The 21,482-nt window shown below is 44.8% G+C and overlaps 1 protein-coding gene across 2 annotated transcripts in view; it reads right to left on the bottom strand.

Moving 5' to 3' along the window:
* The window catches only part of Wdr59 (WD repeat domain 59), a 98,490-nt gene that overhangs the window by 57,821 nt on the left and 19,187 nt on the right, over nt 1–21,482 (bottom strand). For both annotated transcript variants that reach the window (XM_075672585.1, XM_075672595.1), the window contains 2 exons: nt 19,017–19,096; nt 1,328–1,540 (listed from right to left, as the gene is read on the bottom strand). In XM_075672585.1, coding sequence (XP_075528700.1) covers nt 1,328–1,540; nt 19,017–19,096 — 293 coding nt within the window. The remainder of the gene's footprint in view (nt 1–1,327; nt 1,541–19,016; nt 19,097–21,482) is intronic.

Genomic DNA, 21,482 nt, shown 5'->3' with positions numbered 1-21,482 from the left:
TTTCTAATAGCCACTGTATAGCTTTAAGGCAATGAAAATGCTCTATCAAACACAGAACCAACAACAAACAAATAAATAAATATTGCAAAATCATGTATAATCTACTTGCTTCGTGTATACCCTAGCATGATGCAAATAAAATCTGGCTTTAAAGTATGCAAAGGGAGTGGCTGAGGGTTGGAGAGGTCATGAAAATGCAATAAATGTTGTACCTCGTGTACAATGTCATGCTAAGGCTTGTTGTGTCATGTTTTTGTGATGAATGCTGCTTGATGTATTTGGTAAGAAGCAACCTGCAGTGGTGCAAGAAAGAAGAAAATATATTAAGAAATTTTTAAAGGCAAAGCTGCAGGTTGCTTCTTAGTTAATGAAAAAAACAGAAGCAATCGTTAAATCTGACATTTGCATGGCATGATGATTTAAAAGAAAGGTCATGGGGCACACTGCACATCACACCGATCACTGTTCATTGCTTCTTGTTGTACTTACAACAAAATAATGCAGCATGTTTTTTTTTTATATAACAGGCAACTGATGACAGGAGATAACCTTGTGGAAATTTCAGTGAAATTGGAGATTTAAAAAAATTTCCACTTCAAAACTTATCATTTTTTATGTATGGCAATTTTTCAAATTTTGATGCCGAAATTAAATATAATGGCTCATAAGAAATATCAAATACACTTTGCTGCACATTTTGCATTGGAGCTAAGCATGCACAGAAAAAATTCTGAAAGAAACTCACAGTTAAAGACACATTAAAAATTGTAAAAATAAAATGACCCATTTTTAGCCTCTTGTTAGAAAGCAAAGTTTGCAATTTTTTGTTTGTGTTGTGACCTTGTACAAACTATTGATTTTATTTCCATTAACAAAGCCGTGTAAGTATGAGTGAACAAGTATAAAAGCATAGAAATTTTTTTTTTTACACTCTCTCAAACTTTGAACATTCTGCAACTGTAGACACAGCATTCTGAACCTTGTCTCAGTTTTCTCATACTGAAAAAAATAAGCTTTTTTTTCGACCTGTAGAGGAACCTTGCTTTGTCATAAAGAATAACCTCCATGAAATTGATAAATATTCGGGACCGTCCTCTCCCTCATGACGGTCCTTATCTCAACACAGCCATATTTACAAATAATTAGTAGGTTTCAATTCTAAAAAGAAATGTTTAATGTCAACGAGACTAATTTAAATAAACAGACAAATTTTAATTGAAAGCACAGGTGCTTCTGTGTGCCACCATGCTAAAGAAAAATAAAATTATCAGCTAAACATGAGTGCTGCTTGCACACAGTGTGCTTCAGTTATGCAAATAAACTTTACCTCTTGGATGATAACCTTTGGGATGTTTATATTGAGGAGTGAGAACTCCCTCTCAAGGTCAGGTGGAGGATGCTGAGGCAAGGGAGTCTCTCCTTTGTTTGAGGTGGTCCCCAGGGACTTTGGAAACTCGGGAGAGACAGGCGTGGTGGGCACCTCAGCAACCATTGATGCTGCCAGGGAAAGCGCGTCGTCCTCCGATACGTCTTGGCCACACTGGCGCCAGTAACATGCACATAAACACGCACACACAAAAGGAATGAGATCACATAATAGCGCTATTTTCCGTCCAACTTATTGGAAGGCAAAAGCACTGGCCAGAAATTAAGGTATGTAACAGGTGAGACATATTCTAGACAAGCAGCAAAATAAGTTGGTCCATTTAAGTATGTAAAGTTCTTTTTATTCCCACACTAACAAATTCCGACATATCACAATCAAGTAAAGTGGTTGCCAAATTTTTCAAAAATGTGGTAATTTCAACTCCAGATTTTTAAAGGGTCCTTCACCAGGTCTGGCCATTTTGAGCTGACAAGTGCAGTACATAAAGTGCACGCTAACGATCGTGTTCGCCAAGTATTACATCCCTACATGCCGTGGAAAGAGCTTAAATTTCAAACCAAATGCCGTTTGCCCTTATCGCGGGCCTACGCTCCCAGCCGGAGAGGGGACATCAATCACACAAGTGCACCCACATACATGGCAGTATTGTGACATCACTCACGGTGACACGTTACTTCGAGAACTATTCAAGGCAACATCAGTTATTTGTTTAATCTATTGCTTCAAAATACGAATTAATGTTTAGAGAAATAATAAAACATACAAACTGAATGTCTGCATGTTTTTGTTTCATTTTGTGCCGTAGCAAGAGAGATTTACTTCCATTTCGTTTGCTTGTTCCCATGTTGTGCAGTTGTGGGTGCAGAGAATGAAACTGTCATTTTCTACAGTGTTCCAGTGCCGCGATCATGCTCTTTCATCCTCTCGCACCTGCCTCAGTGCTCATGCTTGTGGCACTGACTTAAACCGCTAATCAGGTGTTCTCGTGCAGAGTGGGAACAATCATTGGCTGCGTGAAGTGAGACAAATGCAACAGCTTGCGTGCAAGACCCCATTACCGGAAGTTCGCCACTATTTCAAGAACTAGAGAAGGAGAGGGAGGGAGGGAGATAAAAGAAGACTGGACTCGTGACGTATTCAAGGTGTCTGCCAAGTTGACATTTCCAAATTCCCTGAGTTTTCTAGGTTTTTCCTGAGCACCTTTGCAAAATTCCCTGAATGAGCCAGAACTGTGTTTTATGTCAAGACGGGCTGACACCCGACACTATCACTCTCTAGTAAGCATGTTGAAACAAAAAACGATTTAATCCAGTTTTAATAGTAAGGAGTAATATCTATTTTATTCAAAAAGAAAACAGAAAGAAGGTAATAGTAAAATGCACAGTGGAAGAAATGGTAAAACCCATTCCGAATCGAGTCAAACATTTTCAAATACGCATGAAAAGGAGATGCGTACAGAAGTAAATATTTTAGAATCTGAGCTATTTCTATCAACTGATAGCAAGCTCATCGTTATGAGGCCTGAACTTTGTCACAACTAAAATCCTCTCTCAGCAGCTGGGAAGCCAACCTCAACTGTCCTGACATACTATCAGCCCGTACACAATATCTCAGTATTGGGTTTCACTGCTTTAAAGAGTTTAGTTTGGTTTGGATGAGGGACACCTGCATCAAGGTGTCAGCCAACACTTTTATTTTTTTAGCTCAAGCAGCTTGAAAGATGTGGCGGCACGCTTCCTTTCTTGTTAATTCCTCAGTGCATTGGTCCTTCCTGTTCTCATCCTCCTTCCACCATGCATTCGCCCAATGGATCATTTGAAGCATCCTCTTGGTCAGTTGTACAGTCAATGTCCGATTTTTCGGACTCCCTAGGAGCTGCGAAAACATCCGAAAATCAGGCAGTCCGAAAAAAAAAAAACGAATGCATGTGTTTAACTGCCCTGAAGGGCTCAAATTGCCACAGGCACGTCCGAAAAAGCTCTTAAGGCCTGCCAGTACACTCATTAGGCATATCGGTGCTCTTACTGTGACAGCAGACGTCCGCACGCGTGTATAATTAAGGCATACATACTGTGTCACGTGACAATTGCCCCTTTCCACGCTTATGCTTCACCGCGTAACATTTCTGTATTGAGGCGAAGCTAACTTCTGGAGACTGGCATTACGCAACGCGCTGTGCTTTGCGAGCTTGGAAGCCAATCGCGAGGTTTACAAAGGCGGAGTCGGTGCCATTGCTGACAGCGGCGAATTCTTTCAATGAAACACACGGCACCGCACGGCAAGAAGCTGGCGAACGTAGAAACAGCTAGGCCTAACGTTGCGCGGGTACTTAGTACCCGCGCAACGCGCAATGCCATTTCAGACCTGCAGTCAGGGTACTTAGTACGTTGAATCTATGGAGTACGTGGTGGTGCCGCGAAGCCGTGCGAATTATCGGGCATGTCCGAAAAATTGGGCGTCTAGAAAATCGATCGTTAACTACTCTGGCAATACCTCGTGCCAATGACACGGCGTCAATGACGATTCTTTGCGATTCCTCTTTTACTGGAGCCAGAATTAACACGACTTTCGTTCTCTTTCAATAAGATTCCAGCTAATTTTCCCTGATAGAAGCACAAATTCCCTGAGTATTTCCAGACTATTCAAATTCCCTAAGAATTCCCGGTTTTCACGGTTTTCCCGGTTGGTAGACACCCTGCGTATTTGTCACGTGATCCTCCAGCTTCGGTATGGGATAACGCAGGGAAGGAATTTCACTTGCAGAGGCTGGATGGGGCAAATGGAGTCATGAGTTCGCGGCACCTTAAATATTTCTATCTTTGCTATTAACGACCTAATTTGAAAAATTCTTGTGGCAGAAAACTCCTTAGTGGGCACGCAACAACTTCCAGCGTATAACCAAAATGTGGCCTGGTGAGGGGCCCTTTAAAGGGACTTAAAGCTACCCAGAACTTGCTGCAAGATATGTTGGTGGAAATGAAAAGACCATAATTTATAGTGATGGAATCGAGCATGCTGCTTGCTATTTAAGTAGGAATTATATTTTCAAATTTTCACAGAAAGTCACAAGAGACGGCAAGTGGCGCAAACTGGCGGTGAAACCTAGGTATTTCGGATGTAGCATGTGAGGTTACCCTATGCAAGTCGGCTCTTACTAAGAGCCGCATACTTGTTTAGAAATTCAGCTATATTATTACACGTTTGCAATTTATTCTATGCATATTACGACGTAAAAAAAGTTAAAGCTAACAAGTGGCGCTGCCTTTGCGGCAACGAGTGGAGTGGCGGAGCCATCACATCACTCGTTGCATGACGGCGCTTGTTTTAGTACGAGCGCAAGTGAGATGTACCCCTAGTGATGTGACCTCCCGGTGAGGTACAAAAAGGCTACTGACTCACTGTGCCGTAGATGTGTGCTAGCACTACAATAGGTTTGTTCGATTCACAAAATGTGCATGGCACCACAAACGGAAAAGTACAAGCGATGCCGATTGTGGTGCGCCGGGCTCACGTGGCCGGTCTGCACCCACTTGCTGGAAGGTTCAAGGGTGCGCTGCACTGCAATGGCACCTCGCCTGGCACCTTGTGCCATCAAAGACTGAGATGCAGGGTGCACCATTGTACCTCATACAATTAATCGAGGACTCAGATGCAGTGCAGCATAAATAGGGGCAGAAAGTGCAGAAAAACTTGGCTGAAACGAATAGACCTTAATAATAGCACTAATGGCATATCTTAACACTTAGCTAAAGAAAGCCTCCATTTGTATATGACCAAAGACATTGTACAGGAAACCAGATGAAAGCAAGTAGCTATTATTGTACACATAATTCAACACTTCAGAAAACATGAATCGCAGGAACCTCGGCTTGATAAACAAAATATTACTTTCTCACAGCTAGGGTTGCACTTGCTGTCTGCTTCCCACCAACGTTAGCATAATATCTCTACTGTGCTCACTTGTCACTGTTTCCAGCATGTCCAGAGCATGACTATATACATATCCTTGCTGCAGCTCGAAAAATTGTGATAAAATATGTTTCACTCCATTTTCTGCACTACCAATGTATGATTGGACACTCTAACCGCTAATCTTTCCATTGCATTAAAAAAAATTTTTTTAAATATGGCTACCATAAAAATAGTTTGTCGGTCGTTTAACGTCCGCGCTTTTGGCAACTTTCGGAGACCGCGACCGGCATGAGCTTACCGATCGGCGCAGTCGAATGCGGCGATGGGCGGTGGTGAAAAAGCCGCAACTAGGGTGCATTGTGCGCGACCGTCGCCCGGTGCGAAGTGCGCGCCGTCAGTCGACGATCGTGGCCGTATGAGCGCCCTACGCATGTCGTTTCCCTTTCCCATTCTATTTTTCCTTTCATGCCTAACGTCTCTTTGTCTCACGCTTTCACAGCCTTCTCGAGCTGCAGGAAGACAGTCTCAAGGGCACGCTGCCAATGCGGCTCCCATATCATGCGAAGCATCCGCCACGAGTGAAAGCTGATCGCGGCAGCGCAGACAGCAGCAGCATGGCAAAATACTGCTCGTATGGGCGCGCGGGGTGTAACTGGCGAACGAGAGTCCGTATATCATACACGCAACGCTTCCATCACACTAGACGCGATATTCAATAATCAGTGCGCTATGAGAAACGCTGATATTGGCCGGATCATTCGGATTAACTTCATTTGAGCACCGAACTGTCGGCACACGGTTCCCAAACTAACGCAATCTGCCACCATCGAAATGCGGCAGCCGCGGCCGATATGGTGGCTTCAACCCTGCGCACAGCCACAGATGGCTGTGCGCAGGGTTGAATGCATATGCAGTATCTGCATATGCAGTATCCCATGCATATGCAGTAGCTGGCAGGCACAGTTTGCAAGGCCTGGCCTTTGACAGAGACAATTTGAAATCTCCAGGTTCGAGCATGAATCGAGATAACCCTTCTCATGGAAAGATTGCCTATCGTATTGGCTAAGACGAGTCATGATTTTCTCATTAAACGTGGATTTATATTTTTAATTATTCACTAAATGTCGCGAAAAATTACATTTGGCGCCCCACGCGGCAAAAAGATGAAGATGCATAAGCAGCCTTCTATTACACGTGGCCTATTAGTGTACGCGGTTCCTGCGCCGGTTTGCACGACAACCGATTTTTAAGGACCTAGTTTTTTATTGCGCAACGCAAAGCTCACCCTCGGTAGTGTTTACACCTGTAGCGGTCACTCCCAAAACCGCTTGAAAATTTATAAGCAGAATTTTCCGATCTGAGCAGCCCCTAAGTCCCTTCTCCAGAAACGCTGAGCAGTGAGTGCGATATCGAGCCTGCCTCGCAAATTCTGAAAACCGCCCATCGTTCGGCCTTCACAGAGTAGTAACTGTGGTTAACCACCTCCATTTTGACCTTTTCAACCTTTTCAACCATTTCAAGCCGTCTCGCTATTCAGGCTAGCCTTGCCAAACTCTCACCCACCCATAGACCTACGACACTTGAGGAGTGGCTGGCGGACTCCTCCTCCGACCACGTACGTGCCATGATCGAGCTCATCACGACGCTCGGCTTGGCAGACAACTAGAACAAAGTGGGCGGACCCGGACCGGGGTTCTTGAATAAAGTTTATTCTCTCTCTCTCTCAAGCACACATTGGCGTGTGCGCGTGGGCAGCATGCTGTGCGCCTACGAATCGCTGCCTCCGCGATTGCGCGCGATCTCGGAGGCCGTGTACTGATCAGAGCTCGCAGATGCCGGGAAAGGAGAGCTCAAGAAACAGGAGCTCGCAAGCATGGGGGAAAAGGAGCTCAAGTATCAAAAAGCCGGTCCGCGGGCTTGTCTGGCGAAGGCCGACCTGCACTGCCGCGCCTTTCAGGAAACTGCACGCGTACGGACTCGCGACGCGTAGCTAATTCACGGAAGTGTACTATACTCTACTTTTAACGCAGAAGTGGTTTTTCTCGAGGTTTGCCGCAGACTTGTCTTGTTTTAGCACAACTCAGTTTGAGTATGAAAGGACAGGTGACAGGATGAGCGCTAACAACTGAAGAGGGTGCCAATTTCATGCGGAACCATTTTGCGGCGTACACAGAGGCCCAGTGAACGTGCTTTGCACCCGCCGTGGTTGCTCACTGGCTATGGTGTTGGGCTGCTGAGCACGAGGTCGCGGGATCGAATCCCGGCCACGGCGGCCGCATTTCGATGGGGGCGAAATGCGAAAACACCCGTGTACTTAGATTTAGGTGCACGTTAAAGAACCCCAGGTGGTCGAAATTTCCGGAGTCATCCACTACGGCGTGCCTCATAATCAGAAAGTGGTTTTGGCACGTTAAACCCAATAATTAACGTGCTTTGCACACAAAGGTGGTGATGAGCGAAACGATGGAATAAGGGCCGCGACGAAAGGTAGGGAAAAAGAGAGAAGTGGTTCTTGAAGGGAAAATGTTGACGCTATTTTCTGCAGCCCTTGCGGAAGCACGGCTCAGCGCCAGTAGGGAAAGGGCCCGTTGAACTAGAAATGAAGCACCAACTCGCCCGTTCAGCAATACTCACAGACTTCCGCATGCAACGGAAATTACGTCATCGCCTGACAGTGCGACACCCGGCCCGCTACAGGCCGAACGGGTAGCTGTTTATAATACATTTGTCTCCTGCACGGGAAGTGAATGGAGTTGTAGACTTTCGACTTTATCATCACCTCGGCAGCAAAGTTAGTAGGGCGTCGTCTCGGCGGTCTTCCTGAGAGTGGTTATCGATCTCGAGGCCTACCCTATGGTCACACAGGCAGCTAGCGATGTCACTGCAACAGAATGGTGGCGTTATCTATCACCTCTATGGGAAAAAAAAAAAGCCTCGAAAGATGCCGCACGACGACAGATTAAACCTGTTGAGAATTGCTAACGACCGTCGCACGTTTCTTGCAACCGTGGTTGGGGGCCCGGCGACGCACCAAGAGGGAGCCGGCGAACGGACGAGGGGCGCCCCGCTGGGCTGGCGTCCCGACCGGCGCCTCGACCCGCAACCTGATCCGTGCCCCGTGTTTTCGGCGGACCGCCTGCTGGGCGCGAATGGCCGGCGCCTCCGAGAAGGACGAAGGCGTCGGTGTGGCCAACGGACAACTTGGATTTTGTATTTTTATTTTCTATTCCTTTTCTCGTCACTGCGATGTTTTTTGTAAAATAAACGTTCAGTCGTGAAGCGAACCCCGACGAGTGAGATTCGTTCCTTCGAGGCTCCTGCGTGCGCGGCCGCTTTACGCCGCCCGAGACACGCAGTTTGTAGTCGCACTCGCGAAGTGACCTCCACAGTGTTGGTCGTAGCTTTTTATTCCACAGTTTCTGGTGCCGAAACGGAGTGCTACGTCTGGAACCACATTTTCTGAAGTGGAATAAAAAGCTACGACCAACACTGTGGAGGTCACTTCGCGAGTGCGACTACAAACTGCGTGAGACTCTCTCGGGCGGCGTGAAGAGGCCGCGCACGCAGGAGCCTCGAAGGAACGAATCTCACTCGTCGGGGTTCGCTTCAAGACTCCTGCGTGCGCGGCCGCTTTACGACGCCCAAGAGTCTCACGCAGTTTGTAGTCACACTCGCGAAGTGACCTCCACAGTGTTGGTCGTAGCTTTTTATTCTACAAAACCATTGTTCCACTGCAGAGAAATCGCTATCTCTTGAGCTGACAGGCACTTGCCATTGCTTCAGGCAGAACAAACCAGCACATATGCTTCCCTCGTTCATGCACATTAAAGGGACACCAAAGAGAAAAATAATTTTAGCTTTATTAGCGAATTTCGCTTCTGCAAAAACAAAAATGCCACTCTTGGTGCGAAATAGGAGGCTTGGTAAACCAGAAAAAAACGCAAAAATGAAAAACAGGTGGCTGTGCCACCTTGAAGTTTCCGCGCCAGCTAGCCATGTCTGGATTTTAAAGAAGTCTGCTAGGGCCTAGTTATATCGATAAAGATGGACCACACAGTATTCTAACAGAGCCAAAGATTGAACTTAGCAAGTTCCAAGAACGTTCAATGAGCCACAATGGCTCAATAAAAAAAAAAAAGATGGTTTGAAATACGTGACGTCGCACTAGCGGACCGGCACTTAGGTTTAGGCACGAAATTTAAAAAAGAAACTGTCCTTCATTTTCTCTCTTAATAATCGACCTCCTACCGCGAAGTTAGAGAAAATAAAGCTTTGAAATCTTCATCTATCTGTTTAAACTGGTCTAGTGTTTCTCCTTAGTGTTATTTCAATGCTCGGACGCGTTAAAGCGATTTCTCTCGAAGTCTTCCGCAAAATTCTGTGTTACAGAAACTACGTAGTCATCGCCCGACATGGCTCAGCACAGGGCAACACACATATATCGAGTCAGCGTGTACGTATAGTCATCTATACTGCCGCCACAGATGCGACGGTCACTGGTTCTGTTCTCTACGCAATTAAGCAATGAAACAACAAACGCTATCTAAATATCCTCGCCGCAACCAAAAATATCGCAGTTTCGCCAAGCATCGATTGCGATAGTAAATTAGTAGACAGCCATACGGAGTAAGGATAGTAGTTTTATCGGCCGTACAAACTTGTAAACATTCGTTTACTACCTAAATTAACAATCATGGTGTCAGCGCGCACAGGCAAACGTGAATACATCTCACTAGATGACCGCGGTCACTCGCTGTCGAAACGCTGGCGCGAGGAAGCGCGGCGGCAGCGGGCGAAGTGCCCTCCGTGCTACGTCTCGCATCAGCGCGCTCGTGCCAAAAAACACGGCGCGCGGCGGACTAGGCGGACTCCGTCACGAGACGTTCATTTGAGGGATCGCCAGCCGTTTGTGCGCAGGCGCGAGTAAGAGCGGGCGCGAGAGCGAAAATTTGGGGGCTTTTGCTCCTTGAATATGTGACTTTGCCTATGCACTAGGGAGGATGTTTCTTAACGCGTGTTGTAGGCGTTAGTCCCTAGGCGTACCGGCATTGCGAAGTGGGCTCAGGAAGAAATTCCTCCGTAGTGCCTAGACAAAGCCACATATTCAAAGAGCAAAAGCCCCCACATTTTCTCTCTCGCACCCGCTCTTACTCACGCATGCGCGCAAACGTCCGGCGCCTCCGCAAGTTCTACGTCCCGCTGTACTTTCTAGCAATTGTAAAGTCGCGGTCCGCGCGGGGCGCGCGTGGCTACGCAGTAGTCGCCGGGTTAGAACGCCCCCCCCCCCCTCCTTTTCCTGCCGTGCGCTCGACGGAAGACGGCGCGCTTCCTCCCCTCCTCCCTTGCGTGCGGGAGACTGAGCCGCCATTGCCGGCTCACCCTTGCACACTTTCACTCCCACATACTGCGCGCGGCGACGGCTTTAGCGCCCTTGGATTTTATACAGAACTTCACGGCGACGCCGATGGTAGAAATGCACCTGGAGTGTCCATATAATTGCTATCACGATAATATATACACTGTAAAGTGGACCATTTCTTTAATAAACCGAATTGATTTCTTTGACTCTTTCTTCTATTTTAAAACGACTAGCTTTCTTAAGCTCTTTCCTCGTTTTTGTACTCGGGCTTTCTCCACTAAAGGCACATGCTCTCGCGTAACTGAGTTGTGGGGTGCATTCGTCGCCGAACACCAACTCGGATGCCAATTGCGCGAGACCTTTATGGAGTCTGAAGGCTTAGATGCTGTGGTCTGTGTCTCCATTCTCTGGTCTGCCAGTTCAGGCTGCATGTTTCACAAAAAATAGCCTTGAAAAAAGTTTTTTTTTTCAATAAAAAGTTACAGGGCATTTATGTATTAGATATATTTAAGAGAAATTTTTCTATTTTGGTCATGCATTGTAATTCCCTGTTTTTGCATCTGGAAGTATAAGATTCACTGGAACTTACAAATTGGTCGCAGTGCATGTATTTAGTTTGTCACCTGCAACAGTTGTGCCGAGTTCGTGAGAGCTTCACACTTCCATGTTATCAGATCGAGTCAGTGGCCAGAATTCTTTAGGCACAGCCTCACTGTTAACCAACCTAACACCGGCATAAATGCTACCACACTCACATCTCCTGTGGTAAAATGTTACGGGGGAAGAAAGTGAACACTCCATTCTGCTAAACTTCATTTTTGAGGATTTAGAATAGGTGTGGTAGATGTGAAAAAGCATTAGTGATGATTATATGTATATACAGATATGTTTTCTTTTTCATGTAGAAAATGGCGAAATACAGAACAATGCCACAGTTACATAGTCAAGGCCCTTTTGAGACAACTCTACACAAAAATGTCAATATTTTGTTAGTTTGCTAAAATAAATCTTTTAAGCATCTGTGTGTGCTTGCACCTTCTAGGAGTAACAACTCCTCTGAATGCTTATTAATCTACTGCAACAACATTTGCATTTTTACATACATATGAACAAGGCATCTTTCCATTTTCACTAAATGTCAGAAAGCCTTACAGTTCACACAAAATAAGCACTCCATTTTCATTTATATGTGTTAAAACATTTGTTTCGGGTTACGTTTGATCGAGTGATGTATGGGGTTTTACGGCGCATGAGCCAGATATGGCCAAAGAGTGCCATACACATGGTGATGGGGTTTTCAAATAATCGTTTATGAAAGGGAGAAATGTAATGGTGGATGTAGCATGGCTGTAAATATGCCTTAAATCAGTCGTAACTTGCGTAAAATATAGAAGTATTAAAACAATGACCAGAGATGCAAGCTATGATCATAAATGTTTTGTTATGCAGGGATGATGTAATAAAATGTGTAGGTGAATGTAGCACTACTGCCTCATCAGGGCCCTTGAATGCAAGTGCCTGGAGACACGTGCTATACTAGGTGTACCTAACGTAGCAGCAGCCTCTCATAAGAGGCTGTCCTACGTAACGTTTGGACTGGTAATTTTCAATATAAGAATGTCATTGGAAAAATTTAAAACAGATTTAGTGTCGAATAATGGGTTTGTGCCAAGAAACTGCACTCGGTGTAATGGGCTATGTTGTCAGTATGCTAAACGAAAGTGTTTCTTCCCCTCGATTTCCGCTTCCTGACACTCCACACAGGTGTAGATGACAGTTAGCCTTTCACCACATCTGCTACATGTAGGAGGTTCAACACCACTCAACGAGACGTGTGCACCCTATTCTTAGTCAACATAACAGCACATCAGTTTGTCATGATTTTATTATTAATGGAGAAGTGCTTAACTGTGGCTTAATTGGATGAAGTTTATTCAATGTTTGGGCGTCCCACAAGCATTGCCAATAGTCTCAATTTTTTTCATATGAAAGGTTTCAAATCTATGGCAGGAACAGCTATGGAAGGGGTTGAAATCTTTTCTTGTTGTGGATATGGCTATTTTGTCGGCGAGCATATTACTCTCAATGAATACGTGCCCAGGCACCCAGCATATTATGACACATTGATTGCATGTATAAACAGTGCACAGGAGTGTATAAAGGTCAATAATTACACGATTTTTATGCATTTGTAGCGATATTAAAGCCTTAACAATGCTTAAAGGATCTAATATATAATTGCCTTTTCGAGTTTTAATTGTGTGATGTGTTTCACAGCTGATAATAGTGCATAGGCTTCAGTCGTAAATGTACGTGTTTGCACATGCAGAATGCCGGACTCCGAAAAGGATTCTTCAGCTTGCGACTTTAATGCATCGGTGTAAAACTTCGGGCAGCAGTACTTCAACCAAATTTCGAGGAAGCGCATTCGAATGTGCACCTTAGGAGCACGCTACGCGACTTCAACAAAGGACACGCCACATTCCACGAGCTGCCACTGTCATGGCAGTGACAGTTTCGCTGGAAGCATTAGATGGTGTTCTAGAAGTGGGACAAACATTTCTTCACTGAGATTCCTCACAGGCAGTGAAAAGGGCTCCCTCGCTGTTGGCCATTATTAAAAAGTATGGCATAGGACACACCATTTACATTTGTGTAACAAGGATGTTCAGGATTAGACTTTACTTTCAGACATATCATAAGAAGCCAACAAACACTGACACGAAGGACAACATAGGGGAAATTACGTGTGTTTAATAAACGAAATAAAGAAACGATAAATTAATGGAAATTAAAGTGGATGAAAAAACAACTTGCCGAAGGTGGGAACCGAACCCACAACCTTCGCATTTCGCGTGCGATGCTCTACCAATTGAGCTACAGCGGCGCCGTTTCCCCATCCACTTTCTTGGGTATTTATGTGCCCTAGTAGAACCCAGGGAGTGTTAGCCAGCGCCACCACTCAAAAACCTTGGCGGCGGACGTGGAACATACTTTTTGCCACAGGCGTCACGAGAACGTGATCTTCATGGGTGAAGGCAACTGATCAATAAACCCACACATGCTACCTGAAGGCATCAATGTTGCCGGACTCAAGACCCTCATTATGTAATAAATGAGAAGAAAGGGGGTTAACCGAGGGGCCCGATTTTTATTAGTCATATCATAAGAAGCAAAATGCGAAGGTTGTGGGTTCGGTTCCCACCTTCGGCAAGTTGTTTTTTCATCCACTTTAATTTCCATTAATTTATCGTTTCTTTATTTCGTTTATTAAGCACACGTAATTTTCCCTATGTTGTCCTTCGTGTCAGTGTTTGTTGGCTTCTTATGATATGACTAATAAAAATCGGGCCCCTCGGTTAACCCCCTTTCTTCGACTTTACTTTCAGATAATATGTGAAGCTGGAATATGACCTCTGTAGACGGAGCGACCACTCGTTTGATTCTGCATAGAGGCTTTCTACAGGGCTTGTCCTGAAGGCACCAGTCGCGAGGCAGATACCTAATGGTGCACAGGGCCCAGGATTTTTAGCACGCTTTGCATTTCAGACTGATACATCACAGCACCACAGTCAAGGCGAGAGTAGACCAGGCTCCTGTGCAAGTTCAGGAGGCATTTTCGAACACTACCCCATGTTGTGCACGACAGAACTTTTTAGAAAGTTTGTCTTCAGACCATTTTGCCTTTAGATATTTAACATAGGGGATGAAAGTAAACTTAGAGTCTAGAATTATTCCCAGGAATTTGTGTACACTGCTCAGAGATAGTTACTCTCAATTGATCGTGAGATTTGGCACTGGTGCCACGCCTCTTTTGTTTGAGAAGAGCATGCATGTACTTTTCTGTGTTTATTTTAAATCCATTTATATCCGCCCATTTAGACAATTTGTTTAATCCAAGCTGCACCTGTCGTTCGCAGAGAGCAATGTTACATGATTTGAAATCTATGTGCACATCATCGACATACACAGAATAAAGCATAATGCATGGATGGCTTTATACAGGGAATTAATTTTTATAACAAAGAATGTGCAACTAAGCACGCCGCCTTGCAGCATGCCAAGCCTCCTGGGTGAATGTTCTAGATAAAGCATCGCCCACTCTTAGGCGAAACGTGGTTAGACACATAGCTTTCGACTGTGTTTAACTTATTTCCACAGACTCCCATCACGGAAAGATCTCGCAGAATCCCAAAGCGCCATGTTGTGTTGTACACTTTCTCTAGACCTAGAAATACCGAAAGTAAATGCTGCTCATGTATAAACGCATCTCTGATGTTTGCCTCAATGTGAACAATGTGGTCTGTTGTAGACCCAGCTTCTCGGAAACCACTATGGAAGGGGCCCAGTATTTCATTTTCTAGGAAACAGACTAAGTGCCGGTTTATCATTTTTTCATATAGTTTGCACAGACTAAGCGCTATTGGCCTGTAGGTTAGCACTATTGGCCTGTAGCTGGTGGCTAAGGAGAGGTCCTTGCCTTGGCGCAAACATTGCAGCACATCAGTATAGAAGGCTTGGTTTATTGTTTGTCCTTCAGACATGGAGCCATGATGCACCAAGCCTCTAGACAAAAATACTATAAGTGCAGTCCTTGTGTTCGATGGTTGCCACTTCCCATTTATAGAGATATCTGAAACGTGACCTCACCATATGGCACTCTGTTGCTTAATTTGAAGGTCTACTGGTAACACCACATTTTGTCTCTGGCAATGGTGCATAACACAAATGTGCAATCACTGCTGGCCCTTTCCAAAAGTTCCAGAGAACTTCATTTGGTTTTAATGTGATCAGCAGTCTTAGGGTAATTCACACCCTTACCAGCATGCTCCTATGCCTCTAACCGTTTTCCCGCCAGCTTGGGTCACTGGGTATGAGCCACTGGGTATGTGCCACTCTTCAAAGAACCTCATTGATGGCAATTTGGGTCACTGAGTATGTGCCCAAGCCCTTCAATGACAAAAAAACTAATCCTTCAAAATTTCTACAGTGCTAGGCGGAATTGAATTAGCATCATCCATATTCAGACAACCTTGTTTGAATATACATGAATATCCAGACACATGCCATGCATGCACATGCCCTGCGGTGCTGCTAGATGGTGCAGTATGTCCAAAGGGATGAGTGAGGGAAGAGCCCAGTTTCATACACACCTCATACATGATTTGTTCTGGCAGTGGGAATGTGGTGTGTTGCTACATAGCTTCAATGCTGATTGCATTAATGTCAACACTCGCCGTCAGCTGGGTTCTGCCAGATTTTTTTTTTTTTTTCTGTTCCGTCTGTCAGGGTGTGAGGGACAATTTTTGCATTCAGTCTCAGCTTACCTAAATTGTTGCGCAAGATCTGATGACACACATCTCTGTTCGGTTTCAGACCTTCTGGTATCATAAACACAGTAAAACAGCAATTTTCATGCAGGAACTGCCTCACATGTTCCACATTTGCAGTGGCATGTGACACTGACAGGGGGCCAACTCTGGGATCATCTTGCACCATATCTCTGCCCTGAAGAAACCTTTGGTTGCCATTCAAATACACAGCTTCTGGATAATGCCTTTGTGATAATGTGATTGTGGCCTAATGGTTAGAGCACTAAGGTTTGATCTCACCATCAGGCAATTGAATTTTTTTATTGAATAGGCCCAAAATGATGCGAGCCAGAAGTCTACCTACCTACCACAAAGTGGCTGGTATGAGCCAAAGAATGGTTCGCATTAAAAAGTGAAGATTGCTCGCACGGCAGGCTGATACATGACTTTGAACTTGTCAGGATTCTTGCATTGGGGCGCTAGTAAACTAGCACTACAGCTGCACGACAACTGCTGTCTTAGTGCTCTGGTAAATGTGCTTTCACAGACCCTTTGCACTAAAACCAACTTTGGAAAAAAAAAATTTGCATACTTTTTTTTCTATTTTCCTTTGTTTCTATCAGTATAAAAGTCACAACGCTGGCCTCAGGTTATATTTATTTATTTTATTTGCAGATACTGTCAGCCCTTACACAGTGCTTTTACAGGAGTGGAATAGAAATGTGCAATAGTTGGTATTCTGAAAAACAATCACATAAGATGTTTTTGCGTTCAAATCTAACAGGTGAAGGGACAAATTAATAGCACCAAATAACAAATAAGCAAACTGTTGGCAAATAAATGCACCGACTCTCATATAGGGAAAAACATTCTATTAGCAGTTACAAATCAGTATGTCAGCTATGTGTTTTATGAATGAATCAGTTGATAAGGATGAGACAGCTTCTTTGCACGGAGAATTCCATTCACTGATAGCTCTTGGGAAGAAGCTACACTTAAAACAGTCAGTACGAACAGCAGGAGTACAAATAAATAATGAATGGCGATGCCCAGAGGCCTTATTGCAAAGAATTTCAAGATAGCTTATTTTATATGAACATGATGATTAATAATAAGATGTTTCAACCTTTCATATTTAGTTCTAGCCTGTAATGTACTAGGTAGGTCTGCAAAAACACACAAATGAAAAGAGGAGTTCGACCGCCGGTATTTATTGAATATAAATCTGAGTGCTAGACACTAGATTTTTTCTATTTTTGATATGTTTGTAGCAGAGAAAGGACCAGACAACATTTGCATATTCAATTATGGGCCTAATTAGTGTTTTATATGCTAAACATTTTGTTTATTGTGTCGCAAAGGACAAATTACATATGAGACACCAGAGCGACTTGCTGGCCTTAGAACACACATAATCTATGTGATTGTTCCAGCGAAGGTCATTCGAGAATATCAAGCCAAGGTACTTATGCTGCTCAACTCTTCCAAGTTCATAATTATCAATGTAGTAAGAGTAGTTTAAATGATTTTTCTTTCTGGAGACTGTCATAACTACGGTTTTTAGTGGATTTGTCTCCATTTGCCATTCATCACACCATTTCTTTATCTTTTGCAAGTTTCCGTGTAATTTTTCCTGGGCAGCTACTGTTTCTACTTTATTGTATATACAGTCAAACCTACTTATAACAATATTCAAGTGTCTCGAAAATTCCATTGTTATAACCGGGTTGCATGTAAAAGTCAAAATGGGGGATGGCAGAGCTGATGTGAGAAAACTATAATGGTGGGGAAACCAGTGCCCCCACTACCACCTTCCTCCATCCAGCTGCCGATTGTGTTCACTCGTTTAAATGCTTTCTGGGCGCTTCAATCGCGTGTAACAAGCCGTGGCTGTCGGCGTTAAAGAATGGCACTGCTATAACAATTGCAAAGAGGTGTCACGGGTGGCAAGCGATATGCGAGCACCGCTTAGGCATCGCATTGGTGGCCCCAGAAGGGGCCTTTTAAAAATTGCGAGAAGGCTGCCATGACAGCCTTTCAGCTTGAGAAATCCAGAAGAAATGCTGAGAGATCGCCACAAGCATCATGCCACATACTTCTCAGTGGCTCGCACGAGAAAAGCCTATGTCCGTCAGCCTTGCACACTATACACGAAGCTTGCCGACATCCTTTTCCAAGGCATCCAAGTGCTCCACGAAGTGCAGCGGAAGGTTCCTCACAAAAATGAAGCCCCGGAGGGACTGAACCATCTGCTGGGCCACTTGTGAGGACATGTTGAGGCAGCCTGCCCTACCGCGTCATCGCTGCCATTGTCGCTGTCGGTATCTGATGTAAGCACGTTTGCGACGATCGTCTTATCAGTTAGAAGCACTTAGTTTCCAAATCTATAGCCGCACGCTTTCTTTTCACCGGCAACGTCGTGCATTGCTGATGATCAGCGGGCGGATCAGCTATCTTTCATTTCGATGGCGAGTCAAGTGAAGCTGAGAAACCGTGTGGCCAGGAATGACTTCGACGCAACCAACAAAGACGAACGTGAGCGATTAAGTTGTTTGCAGAGCTGCACTGAGTGAGGAGCTAGCGAGTAACATGCGAGCAATTTGCTTGTGGCGCAGTTGGCGCGGTCTATTCGTGTTTCGGAGGATGGGGCGGCATAGAGCTATGGGCGCAGCCCATTAGTGTTTGGAAGGGTGGAAGGGCGACGGGAGAGAGCCGCGCGGCGATGGCTGTAAAATGAGCGTGCAGCAGCTCATCGTGCAGCAGCTCGAATTTCTCGTTTTCCTTTTTTCTTTACAAGGATTCAGCTCAGACACGCAGCAGCCAGACTTCATCGTTATAACCGATAAGGCTGCATTGGGGAATTGTAAGCAGGGTATTTCACCACGGAAAACATACAAAAGTTGATGGTGCAGCAGCTTCTTATTGTTATAACCAATATATTGTTAAAACCGGTATCGTTATAAGGGCGTTCGACTGTAATGCAGTCATCTAATATGAAGTGAGCAAAGGGAAAGAGAAAAGAGAGAGAGAAAGTATTGGCACATACTGTTTGATGTTTTGCGTCCACATTCCACAGATGCAAACTTTGATCCTTAGACCACGTTACCAGCTGGTAGTCGCGAGGTTCTGAAAGAAATTGTGCAATGCAATGTAACCGTGTTCGTATTGCTCTGCTTTTACTGAACATGATAAAAAAAATGGAGGCGAGATGCGGACACCATGTACAGAACTTGTAGGTCTCTTTAATTTGTCATCCAAAACTGCCCAGGGCAACAATTTATTGAGGCCCTGTGTGTATAAATGAAGAAAAAAAAAAGAGAAAGCATCCTGCACCATGTATTATTGCGATGTGCATTGCCACATGGCAGAAAATATCACTTTTGGTGCTCTTCCCAGTTACCAAAATGAAAAGAATAACTCTCCATAATGTAAAATCTTCAGCAGTTTCTGCTAAATATTTCCTTGGCTAGTGAGCACTTGCCCATGGCATTTAGACAGTTAATGGAACCCTTAAATAAAAAGAAAAGTGGTGGACTACAGCTTTTGAATAGCAGAATACACTTTTTCATTGGCAGATTATGACTGTGGAGGCTTCTGCATGACTGAAAAATATGCAGCCTTGCGAGATGGGTGGCAGTGCCACTTTTGAATTTCCAAGGCCAGCTAGCTTCCTGCAACATCACAGGTTATGGCAACGTATTGGCAAGGTAAGTCGACCCACTGTCGGCTGTACCCCCAGTCAGCTCACTATCTTTCCACCACAGGTACGAAGTACACTTCTAAAAGGACCCTGGAACGATTTCGATGGCTAAAAACAAATGCATTAATCTGGCAGGGGGAAATTTAAGGGCCAACTTTAAGTGCCTTGTATTAACCCCAAGAATACAGAGGTTAACAGAAAGGAGACAAACAGATCAACAGTGGCTGTAATGAGATGACTCAGGCTGGAGCCAATGTTTCGACAAAGGGACTTGCCTTTGTCAGGGCCATAACTGCTTTCCTTGGCATCATGTATATAGCTCACTCTCCCCCACCTCCCAAATGGGAAGGAAAATAAGCATTGCTTAGAGTAAGGTGAGTTTAAATGTTCAGATGACAAGTGGAGACATTAGTTGTGATAACAAAGGGACGGGTGAGGTCGAAGGGGTTGCTCTGCCAGTTCTTCCAAGAACTCGAGGTGGAAGACTCTTCACATGCAAACAAGTACTGTCAATTCAGTGGGCTTAGTTTTCCAAGAACACAGAAAGTAAGAAGATATGGGCCTTGGATTGTTGAAAAAGAAGCAATAAAAGAAAATTGGGTAGGTTGTACCAGCGACGCAGCTGCAGTGGGTTACGCAAAATGTTTTGCATGTGCTGCAGATGGTGTATGGGTACTATAGTACAGAAATGATAGAATCAAATCCCAAATTATTTATTCATGCATTAGAAAGCTTACATGCCTAACTTATGTTACAGGTAGCGGGGTCTTCCAGTCTGATCTTACAATCGTGTTCATTACCTATTCATATTCGTAGTGGGCCTGTTTGTTTTGCAGAGGATGTTTGGACACTACAATAAAGAAATTACCCCCCTACTGGTGGCACCCCAGACTGCCCTGTGCAGCTCGAGCCTTCCGCACTCATAGATGGTTGGGGCTCCTGCACTTGTCTGAATCTCTATGGAGACGGACACATTCTGCCATAGTCAAAGGGGTTGGATATCCCTCTGTCTTGCTGCCTGAGTCTCTTCATGCCATTTCTGGACCCAGCATGGGTCGAGAAATGTGGGGGTGCCATAACTGAGCAAGCATGAAATTACTGCAAAAAATTGCACACGTGTAGGCCTTATAACTCCTGATGGCCTCGGATCCAGCGGCCAGCGAGCTAGGCCTATACCGTCTCCCAGCGATCGCAGGCTTGCCTGGCTTGCTTGCTCACTTCCATCGGTGTTGATAAAATCAGATGCATTGCAATGTAGGTGTGACATAATTGTGCACACATTGCGTTGACCAACACAGACGCTTTATTACGAGCTGCATGCGGTCGTGTCAGAAGTGCCACCAGTCTCCAATTTGACAGCCCCGTGAGCTAGGCCTGCCGGCTCCTAGTCATAGGTGGCTGTCAATGGAGCTGACACTGCAGATGGGGCCTTGACACGTCTACGCTGCTCACATATTCGTGTTTATATTGGCATCTCTTGTTTAAAACGAAGGAGCTATGCAAACACATTTGTTTTCACTTTATTTGCAAAGTCATTCCAAACGTCCATGCAGGGGTGCCCGTTCTGGGCATAGCAATGTGCCGCTCACTCATTCATGCCATGTGTCCCGAATCATCGTATGCAGCAAGTCGGACTCTATCGCTTCGTATGACGGATTGCACACAAAATCACGCCATGTGTCTCGGGCTTAATTCAGATGCGACACTTTGCACATTTGACCAAAATGGCGACTGACAAAGGCTATGGCTATGCAGATATCTGGCTATGCTGAACTATCAGGCCTTGGCAGAAGTGCATCTAAACAATAAATT

Source organism: Dermacentor variabilis, chromosome 1 (assembly GCF_050947875.1).
Source record: "Dermacentor variabilis isolate Ectoservices chromosome 1, ASM5094787v1, whole genome shotgun sequence".
In the NCBI taxonomy this organism is placed as follows: Eukaryota; Metazoa; Arthropoda; class Arachnida; order Ixodida; family Ixodidae; genus Dermacentor; species Dermacentor variabilis.
This window is presented reverse-complemented; position numbering and strand designations above follow the sequence as displayed.